Here is a 15,562-nt window from a genome sequence, read left to right on the forward strand (position 1 = left end):
CAAAGTTACGAAAAGCATGAATGATTTATTAAATAAAAATAAATAGTCATCTCCAACAAATCGATTAGTACACAAGTAAAAAAACGGAATAAATAAATAAAACACATAAATAGGATCTTTGGTAGTCTCCGATCTCCAATCAGTCTTTCTTCCTTCAAAACCCCTCAACTATCTCGGACTTGTAATTTTCTCAAAGGGTTTTGTCGAGTCGATCGCGAAAACCTCGGCGTCTGGATTAGTCGGCGCACCCGCTTCGGCTAATATCTGATTAACGTAAGTATCCCGACTCAAATCGGGCGGTCTGTATTCGATCGAATTATCTTCGATACTATTCATCGTTTCGAGATTGCTCCATTCGCCATCAGGTTCGTCGAAAGTTTCACCATTGAAGACCTAAGTGCAGAGAAAAGAAAGAAAAGTGCAAAAGAAACACACAAAAGTCGAGTGTTAGTAAAGATAAGCGTTGAGTTAGCCACAACTAAAAAAGTAGTTGTGTAACAAGACTCTTTATTGTTAAATCAATTGTACATTATTTTTCACAAAATAATGCAAATCGGGCTAAAATACGTAAAAAGTAATAATTAAAAAAATGTTAAAAGGGGATACTTCATGCATTTTTAGGCGACTTGTAATTTTTCGGGTGCTTTGCTATTACCAACCTCGATTTCTTTATTTTTCGGAATTTCATTTTCGAAACTGCTCTCAACCGACTCGATATCTTTTGTAGTTATTTCTTCCGCGTTTTTCTCAGTTGTTAATTCGCTAGAATCGGGCAGAACGTCAATAATACGCACTTTGAAGAAGGCCCCACCGAGATCTCCCTCATGTTTGTATTCAGTTTCGTTAATAACGACCTTGTGACCATCGATTATCTAAAATTATCACAATTATTATGCGATAATCTAATTAACAACTCATACTTTAGTAACAGAAGTTGTGTTGCCTTTACCCAAATCGAGATCAGGGAAAGCTGGGAAAGGTGCAGCAACTCCTGATGTGTGGTTACCAACAGGTAACCTATTCAAAAGGTACTCCATTTGTTGTCTCATACGGGCCATCATTCCTGAAAAAAAATTAAAACAACCACATAACGACGACATTGTCACTACACAATTAAAAGGAAAAACAAAAATGCATCTTTTTATACAATATCATGTCAATAATTAAAGTAGTTAGTAGGTGTCAAACCTACTTACAACCTTGTAATACCCAAATCAAGTTACCTGCAAGACTTTCGAAAAGACCATCAAAGGGTCTGAGCCATGGTCCACCACCGATGACCCCCGTGTCGACAATACCACCACCCCCTTGTTCCTCGAGTGGGACAAACTCTACTTCCTCTTTTTTGGCTGGAAAAAATTGAAAAAAAAATCACACTTTTTTCAAGGCCTTTTCAGATGAGTAAACAATTTAGTCATCATCGCTTGCACGTTTTCAGTAATATCCGCATCCATGTAAAAGACGCGGATCGCTGATTTGTAAGGCAAGGACGTTTCAATATCGACAAAATGCAACATTTTCGCCAAGATAACAACAAAAAAATACTATTTTTTTGGAGAGAAATTTGCACTTGACAACAGCATAGGATTACTCAAAGGTTAAGAGGTCGAGTAAACGGGGACTTTCTGCATATGGGCGTTGTAGGTCAGTTTTATTGAAAGCAATGCAGTTTATTGACCTCCGGATTGTTATTAAAAGCAATTCGATGAACCGTTGACAAAGGCGAATCGAATGTGAGCGACCATTTTCATTAAATATAGGTGCACATAAAACGATTTATTTGCGAAATTTCCGATGCATTTTCTGGTTTTTGTACTAAAGGTTATCAAGTTATTGTTGATTAGGATGCGTGTTATCCAGTTTAGTGTATAAATTGGGTTAGAGAGATAAAACCTTGAAATTTTGATAGGATTGGCACTAAGCGTGTCCTTTGAAATTATAAATAAACAAAGAAATACAAACATTAGTAATAAATAAACAAAATAATTTTTTATTATTTTGTTTAAATAAAATGACTATAGAAACACAGTTTTGTTTTCTTAAATTAATCACAAAATATTACATTATTTATCAAGAAAAAAAGTTTTTTAAAATTTAATTAAATTACTTTTAAGCCCACAAAGTCCAGTCTGATATGAAAAACTTTCAGGATCTTGTGGTTTCCTGTGGCAGTAACAAAACCAAAAATTGATAGTACCTAAACTATGTACACGTTTTAATTTTGGTCAAATTAATAGCATTTTTAAAGCAAGTGGTGCCCTATTATAGCAAACTCGGTTATAACGAACTTTTGTTTATTCGAACCCAACAGAACATTTTAAAACGATAAAGTTGTAGCTTAGAACGAATTTTTTTTTGATATACATGACTTGAAATAAAAATTTATATTTGTTTCCGTTTTGTAATCGCTAATATTACAAAAAAATGTAAAGTAATAAAGTAATCACGAAAAGTAATAAAAACGATTCAAATGAATTATTGTTTTATTTTAATTTGGCAAATTAACAACACAATAACTACAACCTCTAAAAATATCTGAGTTAGCACATTCTCTTAACACCAAACATAGATACAAGTTTATTTTCCTAATTTTTTCAAAACAAATTATGGAAAAATAAGTTAATTTTAGCTTCGTTTATTTGTAAATGAAAGGTGCATCTTAATTTAACTGCGATCTTATTTTTTTAAGTAAAAATGTTTCACGGATTTAATACAGTCATCAACTCATCAATAAATTGAAATCGATAGTTATCGATTAAAATTATTAAATTTATTTTAAAATTGTGGAATGTGTTCAGCATTCATGTTCTTATTTTCATTATTTATTTTTAAAATTTTCTCATTTCCTCTGCTAAAGATTAGCAAATAACATATACGCGAAGCCGGATATATGCGACCTAAATTTCTTTGATTCTACACTCTATAATCAAAGTTTTTTCGATAAACATTAGAAAAAAATGTCGGTGCCAATTCTATGAAAATTTCAAGGTCGTATATTATAAAAAAAATCTGCATTTTCATTGTCAATTATTTTATATGGTCTCGATGTACCCATCCGAATAATAAATCAATGAAAATCCTTGAAGTGACTTGTCGGCCGGTCATTATCAATCGTTTCTATTATTGAAAATCGCGTACCTGCATAGCTATTATCATGTAATGAGCTCGTAATGACAACAACCACCATTTGGAGTTTCCTGTAACTTTCAATTTGTTTAATGGGGGCGATAACTGTTTTTAATTAGAAAAAATTCGAGTGAATCAACTATTTATCAAAATGGTGAGCGCGTATATTTCATTAATTAAATCAAAAAAAAATTCTAGAACACCAAAGTAATAACTAACATTAATGTAATTACGAGTCCTTGATTATAATGAAGAGATTCACTTACCTGGAAGAGCACAAACTGTCGCCAAAAAGGCCAAAGCAACAACCACTCCAGTCACTCTCATTTTGTCAAAAAAATTCGAAAATTTTGTGAAAAAAAACTTGCGCTGAAACCGCTCAGTCACTTCGACGCGAGTCGCTTCTGCTTGTGCAGAAAACCAATTTCAGCCGACCAAATATAAAAGACGGGAGATGACATGCGTTTGACGTATTTTCAAACTCCCACCATTCAGAATAAGACTCCCGCCGACTTTGAATTTTTCGAATGATTTAATGTTTATTTCGGTGCCATTTCAGCCTACGCAAAATGCGTGACTACCCTTTAAGTATGTCTATTTTTAAAAGTTATTTTCTTTGAATTGTGGTCAGATATTCTGTGAATTATGAAAGTGATGTCATCATTGTCATCTCACAAATCACTGACCGTATATGGACTGTCTCTTCTCTCGAATGTGGGCCGAAGGCGACCAAAAAGGCAAAAAAATCCTATTTGAAATTGCGTCGAAGTATTTTTAAGTCAACTTTTACTTGGAACTATCAAACAAGTTTTCCTCTGTAATACTGATATTTTTAATTGTTTCGTTTCTAAGATTATTCAATAAGAGACAATTTAATTTGGAGTTGGCTGTGAATTGCTTAAATCAAACAGGCACAGGTGCGAATGTCATATTTCCATAGCCCACCTTAACATGGAAAACTAATAATTATCAATATTATTATTGTTGGTAACTGCGCAACAATAGCAAAACTGCAATTTTCAGAATTTTTGTCATTTGTTAAATTTTTGTTATGACTTGACATTTGACAACCAAAGGAAATACCCAAAATTCGAGGGCAAGTATAAAACTGTGTCAATGGCAATGTCATTGCAAGATATTTGTAAATAGTGCTATAGTGTAGGTACTAGTTTTGTACTTTGTTCTATCATTTGCGATAATTTCAATTAATTAGTTGTATATTAAATATTCAATTCTCCGCAACAACAAATTGAAATTACGTCTCACGATTTCGATTTATGATTCACGAATTCGATTATAAAATCTTTACGTCCTTGCATTAATTTTTGAATTCCAAGTAAAAAAAAATATTCACGATTCAAGGACGTTCCGATGAAAATATATTTTTTATTACCGGTGTGCTTGTAGGAAATTGCAAACAGCGTCATTTCCAGAACGATTTATTGGAATCATGTAACTCATTATTTTAGTTTAAAAATTTTTATTAAATTGTTTCCGTTTTGTAATGTTTTATTTAGTCAGTGATATTTAAGAGCATCTAATTTAGCCTTATTACGTGCTTAGGATTATATCAAAACACAACAAAAACCACAATGATTTGTTATCTACGCATACAATGCTTTTCTTCTATTTATTTATTTGGTTTTTAAAAATGACCTCACGGTTCTCATGAAGTGGTATTTAATGGATCATTAAACAACAATAGGACTTTATGATTCATACATGATTTAACTGTTTAGAACAAATTTTATCAGTAAGTGCAACAAAAATGCCTTATAAATGGGTCTAGAAAGATTAATCACCCTGTATATTTTTTGATTTTTAAAATTCTTAGCGCCCTCTATTAATAGAACCTATAACTAAATAATAGTGAATTATTGGTTGCATACACCTAGAAATTAATTAACTACAGATTTCTTTTTTTTAATTAGCAATATTTTTTCTCTTGTAATAAAAATGGAATTTTTCATTTTAGCACAAATTGATACTTTCCTAATGTAATAAAGAGCCACAATTTTTAAATTATTGAGACAAAATTTTCAAAAAGATATTACTGGTTGCCTGTTTGAAACAGGTTCCAATCAATTTTTTTCTTATAATTTATTTAAATGTTAATGGCACTTCGAATAAAGCAAACATTACTCATAAAAAATAATTAACACGTCTGGCACCTCAAAAAAAATTAATGACATAATTACACTGCTTGTAAATAAAATTACATTATTTTGTAAAAAAATAAATATTAAAACATTGCTAATAATATATTAACAATTGCTACAACATTGCAAGATGCTACTTGCCTCAAGTCAATTGCCCAACATTATTGTAAATTACTGTTGTTTTTACATTCCAACATTCTCTTTTTTTTTGGCAAACCTAAACAAGTATTGCGATGGTCCTTGCTTTCGCCGTCTCTTGCCAATTTTCAATTAACACACTGTTGCAATTCACAACTTAGGAGGAATTATTGAAATTAAAACAGTTACCTGTAGAGTAACAAATCCGGATTAGCAACGGATGATTAAATCATAATTGTGAAGAAAAAATGTGAAAAGTTTGCAAAGCGTGGGTGGAATCGTACCGGTAATAAAATAAATCTATAATTAATAAGATTAATAAGAGTTTTAGAGAAACCAGTTTTTTGGCATCAGTTTTTAGTACTTTTTCTCGAAGTTTTCAGTCGGCAAATAACCTTTGATGATATTCAACTTTTGTTATCAGAATAAATTTGGTGACCGCAAATTGTATGGAGATACACCCACTAAAAGTTCAAGTTTTATTTCTTTATTCTTACTTGAGTTGTACTCTTGAATTATCTTTTACAAAAGTACGATGTCCGAAAAGTGATTTCCGTAAACATTTTTTGGTCCAAAAATAGGATGTAAAATCGTTTCCTTGTGTTTCAGGTTCGAAAATACGCAGGTAAATGTTATAAAAATAAACTTGCACTTAATTGCGAGAAATGATTTTTATTATTTTAATCACTTTGACGACAAAATAATGTTACAAAATTTGTCGTATTTCCGGAGAAACTCACAGCAACTTGACGAGTCACGCTATGGACAATAATAATAAAAATAATTGTGGGTGAATTTTCTATTTAAATTTATTCAAAATTATTTTAAATGTCATCGAAAACATTATGAATTTCGTCATTTCTTTATGAATAATAATTTTTCAAAAAGTTGGTAAGCCTTGATTGAAAAAATTCGTTCAGGGAAGTTATCAAGTAAAGCAAACCTTGATTTTTACAGACCTAATAAAACGCCCTTCGACATGCGTACTAAAGCCAAAACACTTCCATCGATAACAAACCCAAACTGTTGTGCCATTTCATCAGTAGTGCCTTCAAGGTGCGATGATCTACTTTTTAAATGTTTTAAGAACGGTGAGTTGACCTTCATTAATGAATTTCGTTAACTTTAGAAAATTATTTCTGCAACTACACCTAACGATAAGATAGTTCAAGGCCTTACCCATATGGTAACACGAAAAAATAACTCATTTTTAACGAAATCTTACGTAATTTAATTAAGGATACGGTTAATTTTATTGTCAGAAAAATGACATGATTTTTGATGTCGCTCGTGAGAAAATAAAGAAATAAATTGGCTCTAATGACCGGTTCGTGTTATTATAAATAACGAATTTTATTAAATTAAAGCACGTTTTTGAGGCTTGTGGCGTCACGTTTTGTTAGTAACTTTCAAGGGTTTGTGACCTTTACAGAAATAAATGTAATCCACAATAACAAACAGGAAAAATACAAATTTTGCCGACACAAAGCGAAATAATTAATTTTATCATTAATCGTAATATTTTTTCATAAAACAATCACAACATGTATTGTCTAGTGAATAACAAATGATGTGTTAGGATTATTTATTGACTTATGCTAATTATTTTAGAATTAATATTTGCTTACAAATCTAATAAAAAAAAATTTGTGGTTGTAGTTTTCATGGAATTGCAAAAATGGAATTTTGGACACAATAAAAAAAAAGATGAAGAGTAAGTTTTAATGGATATTCCCTGCATTATTGTGTCGATACTCCGACAAACCTTCGTCAAACATACATAATTTTTCCACTTGATTTATTGCGTTATATTATAATTTTACACACAAATTTACTTTAAAATATTTATTTTTGCGTATTTCCATATTTATAATTTTGCCATATTTGATATGAAAATTAGTAAGCAGAAAACTATAAATATTTCGCGTCTTAAAAACTGCAAGTGGGTGTTTCCCCTCTTTAAAAAACACAAATGTCACACTTTTTGTTCAAAATTTTAATCTCAATACATGTTTCTTGACACCAGCCTCTGCCGCATATTTTATTTTATCTCATTATTTTTGATTTTTTTTATCTATTTATTTTTGCCATCAAGGCCATAAACACTTTAGTGTCTATTTGTAAATATTGCGACGTTCCTTATGCGGTTAGGTCAATGTTTATGCAGGTATCTAAAGGAAAAGGTTGGGTATTGGAAACTTTCTATTGCTTTTTATAAGCGCAAACCTCATTCAATTTATGCAGACATGAAAAGATAAAAAAGTCATTATTTTATAATTCTATTGTAATCATAAGATATATTTTTAATTTTTTTTGGCGGACACATTAATCATAAAATACATAATTTTAATTAATAATAAATATTTTTGGGCGTCATATCGACGCATAATTGCATTGACGTATGTATTTAAATGTGTCATGTTTAAATAAATGATTATATAAAAAATTAATTGACTCATATCCAGATAAATTACCTACTTCATTCATAAAAAAATAAATCGATATTTGAGGAGCAGACTTTCAAAATGCAGTTTGTCAATGGTTTTTAAGATAAAGGTTTTTAAAGTTTTTGTGTAAAATGCCCAAGTACTCCAGCTGTAAAGTTAGTGAACGATTGTGTTCAATTAGTACATATTTTTTCACTTTTATTGTCACTGGTATTAAAAATTAAAATTATTTCTTAAAATGCAAAAATTTGCAAAAATGCAAATTTGGACAAACTGCTTTTTGAAAGTCTGCTCCTTATTTGCAGTGTCATCATTAGTTTTGAGATTAAAACCATTGATTAAAATCTTCGTAAACATATCCCTATCTCTTTCAAATTTGTTGCAAACTACACCTATTCAAAATTTCGGATTTAATATTTATTTATTCATCAGTATCAGACTGTGTTCTAGAAGATGTGGCTTGACCTTTGGGTGATTGTACTATTTTTCATTGCAGTATCGTAAAATTGGAAAATTTATTCATGGTTAAATATTATCAACAGTTGGGCTTCCACTCGCATTTCCGCTAGTACTGTTTTATACCAATGTCCCGTGTCAAGGCTTAAACATATGTCCGATAAGCTGTAGAAAATTTTCCCCAGTCCCCGAAAATTTATAATTAATCCTGTAATTTCCTAACTAAACGCCCACATTTATATTTAGCATGAAACATGTTGCGTAATGTACAGATGGCAATAATTTATTGCGCCCATATTATGTGATGTTATATTATCATTAGGACAATGAAAATTATATTGAAAGCATATACATTATATAAAGTGTGATTAAGCACTTTAAAGCGTGTAATTACACAGGATGTTTGGAAAAAGTGGGACATCAGTGAAGACACTTTTATAAAATAATTACACTAACAATAATAATTTCACCAACGATGATTTTATTTTGCGGACTGTTATGGACAAAACTTATTTATCGTAATAGTGTTAACGTAATCTAATCATGTTGTAAAGGAGTGAACGTGGAAAAGATTTATTCCAATTTTGTTACACCTCGAGTTTGATTAATTGAAAATTACTTTGTTTTATTACAGAGATTCTTGGAATACGAGTAAAATAATAACTCTATTAGTATTTACAAGCAAACACTTCAAATACGATTCCTTTAGGGTAAAACGAACTTTAATCAGACGACAATTATTATTAACGAAAGTACGACGTTCGCTTCGTTAGCTATAATAAAACTAATTGTAATTAAAAATGTCAATGCAATGTAGTTAACACATATTTCTCGGCAAAAAATTGTAAACAATCGATTTAATACAGCGTTTACTCCGTTATTCCCATTTCCCAGACGTTGTAATTAAAGCTTGCCAACACACGAAATTGTCGAAAAACATGAAAAAACCTTTTATACCGTAATAATAATAAAATGCAGTGTAATTATCATTGAAAAACCTTTTATCAGTTGGTAGAAAACAATGATAATCACTTTACTTGACACAGTTCAAGTGAACAAAATATAAACTAAAAACCGTAATATTAACCGAATTTTCTATTTTAATTTGATTCAATTTGATCAAATTTTATTCGAAATACAACCCAAGTCCAAAATTTAGTCGATTTTTACCCCAAAAATGAAGAAATTGAGTAGAAAATCTAAAACCCGCCACATGAAGTCACGTGACAAAATAAGGGTGGCCAACCTACTCTTTTTATAGATTTGTCCCATAAGCATAACAGTTGAATTAATTACCTCTTAAGAAGTTACGTCCTTATTGATTGTGGAAAATCGAAAATTACGTATTTTGTGTTGTACTTAATGTTCGTTGAAAAACTCAATATTGCGTTACGTGATTAAGGGTAGCCAACCCTACAACCCTGTCATGACAGCTGTCAACTCACAACTAACCTATAAAACATTCTTTAATCTTTTGCAATTAAGTGGAGATAAATAATCTTCCAAATATTTGCATCAAACGTGGCTACATTACAGGTTAGTTTTTTCTTTATAGATTTCGAGTCCATAGGGCTCCAATTTCCCGACAGTTTTTCAATTGTAAGAAGTAATGTGTAATGGGTTTTTTTAGTTGAAACCTCATCGCAACAATAGGTGCAAACTTTTAATCGATCATTTACACATAACAATAGAGCTAATTATCATTTACCGGGTTTATAAATGGGCTTTCAATCATTATTTTTATCTGCAGGCATGATAATCCCAAAAACACTGCTAGGAATGAAAGTGTAAATAAATTGGTCGTAAAATAATTATTGCTGTGATTTTATTTGGAGAGAAATTTTGATTCAACATTTATGTGATTATGATCTCGTAAGGTGATTAAAAATAAAAAATGTTATTGCAGATATTATAAATAACAATGATGGTTTAATTTTTAGATATGAGTGAAGTGTTCTTGAAATCTGGAGTTCTGGGCGATAAAATATAAAATCCTCTTCTCAAGGTGTATGTCAGGGTCGTTTCGTTTTTAAAGGGGTCATTAATCGATAAAAAATATCATAATTTTATTCGGTGCCAAAACGCCGGTTTTAGGGGCCCCCTGGGCCCCGACGTCACGGCAGGGAGCCTATAAACGTTGCATCGTGATAGTAGAGCGTCAGTTTCGACCGAATCCTTGTAGAGTGAGCTTTGTTTTTGTTTAGGTGGGATGTTATTTTGAGTGAAAGCATGTCCTGCACTAAAGAGGAGATCGCCAAGTGCTGTGTCAGCGACGCCCGCGACTCTAAATACGCCTTGAACAACAATGACTCCACAAAACATCGATTTCCTAAAAAACAGGCCGTCGATGTCCGATTCGAAAACATCACATATACCACATGGAGTTGGTCCATGACCCGCTTTCAAAAAGGTAAATGCAACCACTTTCTTCCTCTCTCGCGTCTGTGCAATCGAAGACCCTAATGCCTGCCACTTGGAGATACTATTATTGCGATTTTTTGTCAGTGGAGAAAGTTTTAGCGAAAACATGAAAAGTAAAAGTCAAATTTCGGAGAAATACAAAATTTTCTATAACACATAATATGTATCGATAAGTTAGCAATTAATTACGTTGTGCATTTAAAATTAAAATTATGTGATAACGGGCGATAAGACACGAATGTTGCGAAATGAGCTAAAGACCAACTCGAATCGGTAAATATTACGTTTTTTGCGTTATTGCAAGTAAAAATCCTGCTATTTCCGCTCTTGGTTTCATATTATCACCTCCTACATTTTTATAAGGCAACGGATATGTAATTCCACACTTTATTGCAAAATTATTTTTAGTTTCTAATTTTAGTAAAGAATAGTATTGATTTACCAAGCCGAGACAATAAATTCGTACAAACACATTTCACGGACAATTACATTCGATCGCAATTATTAGAGACATGCAAATTATTTTTATTTAGGTATTATTCAACTGTACAATAAATAAACAGGAAATAAGCGGTTTCGTAGTCATCAGGACGTATCTAACTCGAGCAAAAATAATGTATTTTCAACAAAATAAACTATTTGTGTTAACATTCTTTTATTTTTTGCCTTTACAAATCGATGATTTGCTATAAAAAATGCAGTTATAATGAGATTCAACTTGTTTATTATTTTTAATTGCTTGAATCACTTTCATTTAGATGCTAAGATTAGTGTCAATTAATAATAATAAATTAATTTTGTCTCGATAGTCTCTGTCCTCTCAAAATTTGTGTTTCGTCATTCAAAATCTCCAGACTGGAGAAAAATTGATGCGATAGAAAGTCAAATACGAAAATGACATAACATTAAATGTTATTAGCTGACAAATTGGAGCAAGGCTTTGAAAGGAAATTACATGTCATTTGTTAGAGTGTATGAAAATTTTCTTTTGTAATTTTGTCAAGCCGGCCTTGACAATTTGACACTTGCATTTCCAACCAATCAAATTAAAATAATCGAATAGATGGCAGTAATCGTGTCGGATTGTCATGGCCAACTCATTGTTGTGCAATTTTTATCACGATAAGATTGGAAAACAAAATACTTTTAAACGATGAAACGCATTGATAACACGTATGCAAGTACTTGATTTCTAAAAAAAAATAATTTTCCCACGTCTTGTACCTACCTTCAACTTTCAACTTCAATAATAAACATGTGTAGAAATTTGTACATTTATGAAATTATGAGACAATTCCAGTTATGTTTGTCAACCGAGTTAAATAAACTCTTTACGTAAACAGTTTTTTTTGTATTACTGTTAGAAAACTGCTACTATAGTGAAAATGAAAAATAATAGCCATCATGATACATTTGGGATGATAAAAATGGTTTGACATTTGATATCAAATTAAAATCACAGCAGAGCAGAGAGTATATGGTTTCTTATCAAATTTTATGTAACAAGCGAAAAACAGGATATACCGACGTAATGAATAAAAAACTTTCTTGTCTCTTCACCTATTATCAAATATTGCGTTATCAGTGTAAAGGAAAACTAGTTGTATTTGAAATGGAAGTTTTTGAAACCTAGCGACAATGACCTAGTTGCTTGTATGAAATTCCAATTAAAAATTCAAATTCAAATTTTTAATGTAAACACTCGTGCATCTCGCAGTCAAATTAGAACATCGACTCGCCCCAAGGCTAAAATTACTCATTGCTTAAATGAATCAGACTCGTATGACTATGAGCAATCGAATTATCTAAACAAACAGAATCACGTCCTGAGAAAAATTCCAAAATAAAAAATATTATAAAGAGCACGTGTCACCTTGAACGTGCAACCAATCGTAATTTCGATCTGATATCATTAATTTAAATTACAGAAACGAAACGCATCCTTCACGGCGTTTCCGGTCTGTTCAAAGCCGGAGAGATCTCCGTGATTATGGGACCATCGGGGGCTGGCAAAACGACTCTACTTAATATCTTGGCCGGATTCACGTAAGTATAGAAGAGAAAGTCGAATTAAGTTCAATGCACCGTCACGTGACCAATTAAGCAATGAAACAAGGGCCGAATTAAGTGAGCCAAATGTCAATGTCATTACTATAAAAATTGTAGGCCTGTTGCAAAATTTGAGCGCTGCTCGCAATTTCACCAACAAAAAAATATTCATTTTGCGCTACCGGAAGACACGACAATTGGTCAAAAATGTTACGTTTTACACGAAATGGCAATAACAACAATCACTTCGTACAAAGCAATTAATTCGTTTTTATCATCTTTACGGTTCACATGAAAAATTATAAACTAAAAATGACATAAATTTAAATTTGTGCAGATATTTACTTGTTATTAGTAGAGAAAAGATTTGTTTTTTCGATACTTTTTTTTCGTAGAAAATCTGAACTAAAAAAAAACTTGCTTAGTATACAGTGTGGTTCCATGTTTCCAGGACCCGTGGCAGCGACGGGATTGTGAAATTGAATGACACGATTCGGGATAAAAGTCCCCGTTTCCGGAAACTGTCCGCGTACATCCCCCAGGATGAGGAACTTCGTATGGCTTTGACAGTTAAGGAAGCGATGACCTTTGCCGCTAATCTAAAACTAGGATATAACGTGTCGAACGAATACAAAAAACAGCAGGTAAATTAAATTGGCGACCTTTTTCATAGTCGACCAGGAAACGAATTTTTAATTCGACTTCCAGGTGTTGGAACTTTTGGAAATGTTAGGTTTGGAAAAAAGCCACCACACTTTGACTTCGCGTCTCTCCGGGGGTCAAAGGAAACGCTTAGCGGTGGCTTTGGAACTGTTGAGCAATCCACCAATTTTATATCTCGATGAACCGACGACGTAAGCGTTGCGAAATTTTAAGCTTGGAGTGTTTTGATGTGGTTTTGTAGCGGTTTGGATAGTTCGTCGTGCACGCAATGTGTTTCACTTTTGAAACGTCTGGCACAGGAAGGAAGAACTATAATTTGTACAATACACCAGCCCTCGGCCCTGCTTTTCGAAATGTTTGACAAGTTGTATGCCTTGTCAGCGGGGCGGTGCATCTATGACGGCAGCACGAAGGACTTGGTACCCCATTTGTCGAATTTGGGGCTGCAGTGTCCCCCGTATCACAACCCCGCTGATTTCTGTAGGTCACCCCAACAATTAAAGCGTGTTTTTACTGATTGTTAAAATGATTTCAGTGATGGAAGTCGCCATTGGAGAATACGGAACCGACATGAACGTCTTAGCTGAAGCGGCGAAAGTTAAACAGCTTGATAATATCGGCGAAAGTACCAAAGGTTAGTCAGAGACTTTCCCGAACAAAACAATTGGTTTATCGAACTAAAATAAAAGTTTAACGAACTTATTTGTTACAGAAAAAGAATCGATGTCTTGCAGTCTATTTGACAAGATCAAACCGGAAGAGAAGGTACATGACAAGTCGCCGTTACCGGCCGCTGTAGTAATGCAGTTTTTATTATTATACAAACGGAATTTGTTGACGACGAAACGGGGTTATGTAAGTCGCCCAAAAATTCTAATTCGATTTTAATTACTTATTTTTTTAAAGATTTACTTCATTAACCGGTTATTGGCTCACGTGGCCATCGGACTGATTTTCGGCTATCTTTACAAAGACGTGGGATTTGGGGCCAATACAATTCTAGCAAACTATGTTTATCTCTACGGATCATTACTTTTAATTGTGTATACTGGAAAAATGTCAGTCACAATATCATGTAAGTTCGGTCAAAAAAAAAACTCAAAACATAATTAATTAATTAATTTTAGTCCCACTTGAAATGAAAATACTGACACGGGAACACTTCAACAGGTGGTACAAATTAACCCCGTACTTACTCTCTGTGATATTAATTGAAATACCATTTCAAGTAAGTCTCGTTAATTAAAAATAAGTAATTAAATTAATAATTATTCCCCAGGTGATTTGTACTTGGACTTACATCGCGATCAGTTACTGGCTGACGGCCCAACCTGTGGACTTCCGTCTCTATTTATTCATCCTGTTTTGCACTCTTTCGACTCTCTGTGCCCAATCTTGGGGCTACTTCATCGGGGCCACAACCCCTATTAGAGTTGCAGTATTTCTCGGCCCAGTAATCGCCTGTCTTTTCTCCGTTTTTGGTTTCTGTATCCGGTTTTTCGATACTCCGATTTTCTTCCGCTGGTTGTTCCACGTGAGCTATTACAGGGCAGGCTTTCAAGGGATTGTTTACTCGATTTACGGCTTGAATCGTGCAGAATTGTACTGCCCCGAGGAGGCGATTTATTGTCACTACTCCGACCCCACGAACTTTTTAAAAGAAATGGATATTGTCGATGTTGATTTGGTATCGAATATTTCTGTGATTGTCGTGATCTGGTGCTTGATGAATGCGGCGACGTATCTGACCTTATGGATAAAATTAAATAAGCGCTAATTAATGAAATTTTTATTTATTTGAAAACCAAAGACTTGCAATGTGGAGTAAATGTGTTCGCCACCGACGTTGGTATTAATTAAATTAAAGTGTATTATTTTACGTTTAGAACGTGGTTTTAGTTATTTAACTCGTTTCTGGGTTAAAATAAGTTTCTCAACTAGTCACTTTAGATTGTAGATTGGTGGAACATTTAAAAGGAAACTTGCCATTAGGCTTATTTTTATATTATAGATTCGATGTGATAGAATTTTTGTATTTTAATCTAATAAATGACTTTTTTTCCCAGTTACTTGTGTTTTTTTATGTAGTACAGCGAAATGATG

At 32.6% G+C, this 15,562-nt stretch overlaps 2 protein-coding genes across 5 annotated transcripts; one reads left to right on the forward strand and one right to left on the reverse strand.

Moving 5' to 3' along the window:
- Positions 1–5: 5 nt before the first annotated feature.
- On the reverse strand, positions 6–3,573 carry LOC123004736. The gene is made up of 5 exons (XM_044398138.1): positions 3,393–3,573; positions 1,224–1,349; positions 921–1,063; positions 660–872; positions 6–393 (listed from the first exon to the last, which is right to left on the reverse strand). Exons 1-5 carry the CDS (start codon positions 3,451–3,453, stop codon positions 169–171), a joined length of 768 nt encoding a protein of 255 aa, XP_044254073.1. The 5' UTR covers positions 3,454–3,573; the 3' UTR covers positions 6–168.
- A 2,829-nt stretch (positions 3,574–6,402) lies between these two features.
- Positions 6,403–15,524, forward strand: LOC123005714 (ATP-binding cassette sub-family G member 4). 4 transcript variants are annotated; one of them, XM_044399598.1, is made up of 12 exons: positions 9,778–9,862; positions 10,077–10,203; positions 10,267–10,736; positions 12,676–12,793; positions 13,248–13,440; positions 13,505–13,650; positions 13,701–13,939; positions 13,995–14,093; positions 14,172–14,314; positions 14,366–14,534; positions 14,587–14,687; positions 14,739–15,524. In XM_044399598.1, exons 3-12 carry the CDS (start codon positions 10,556–10,558, stop codon positions 15,234–15,236), a joined length of 1,887 nt encoding a protein of 628 aa, XP_044255533.1. In that variant the 5' UTR covers positions 9,778–9,862; positions 10,077–10,203; positions 10,267–10,555; the 3' UTR covers positions 15,237–15,524. The 4 variants fall into 4 exon arrangements, with proteins under 4 accessions (XP_044255534.1, XP_044255536.1, XP_044255533.1 ...); XM_044399599.1 differs by lacking the exons at positions 9,778–9,862; positions 10,077–10,203 and adding an exon at positions 6,403–6,514 and having other exon boundaries at positions 10,531–10,736; XM_044399597.1 differs by lacking the exon at positions 9,778–9,862 and having other exon boundaries at positions 9,957–10,203.
- The last annotated feature ends 38 nt before the right edge of the window (positions 15,525–15,562 follow it).

Source organism: Tribolium madens, unplaced genomic scaffold (genome assembly GCF_015345945.1).
Source record: "Tribolium madens isolate multiple individuals breed KSU strain unplaced genomic scaffold, Tmad_KSU_1.1 Scaffold_20;HRSCAF=117;Tcas5.2_LG4, whole genome shotgun sequence".
In the NCBI taxonomy this organism is placed as follows: Eukaryota; Metazoa; Arthropoda; class Insecta; order Coleoptera; family Tenebrionidae; genus Tribolium; species Tribolium madens.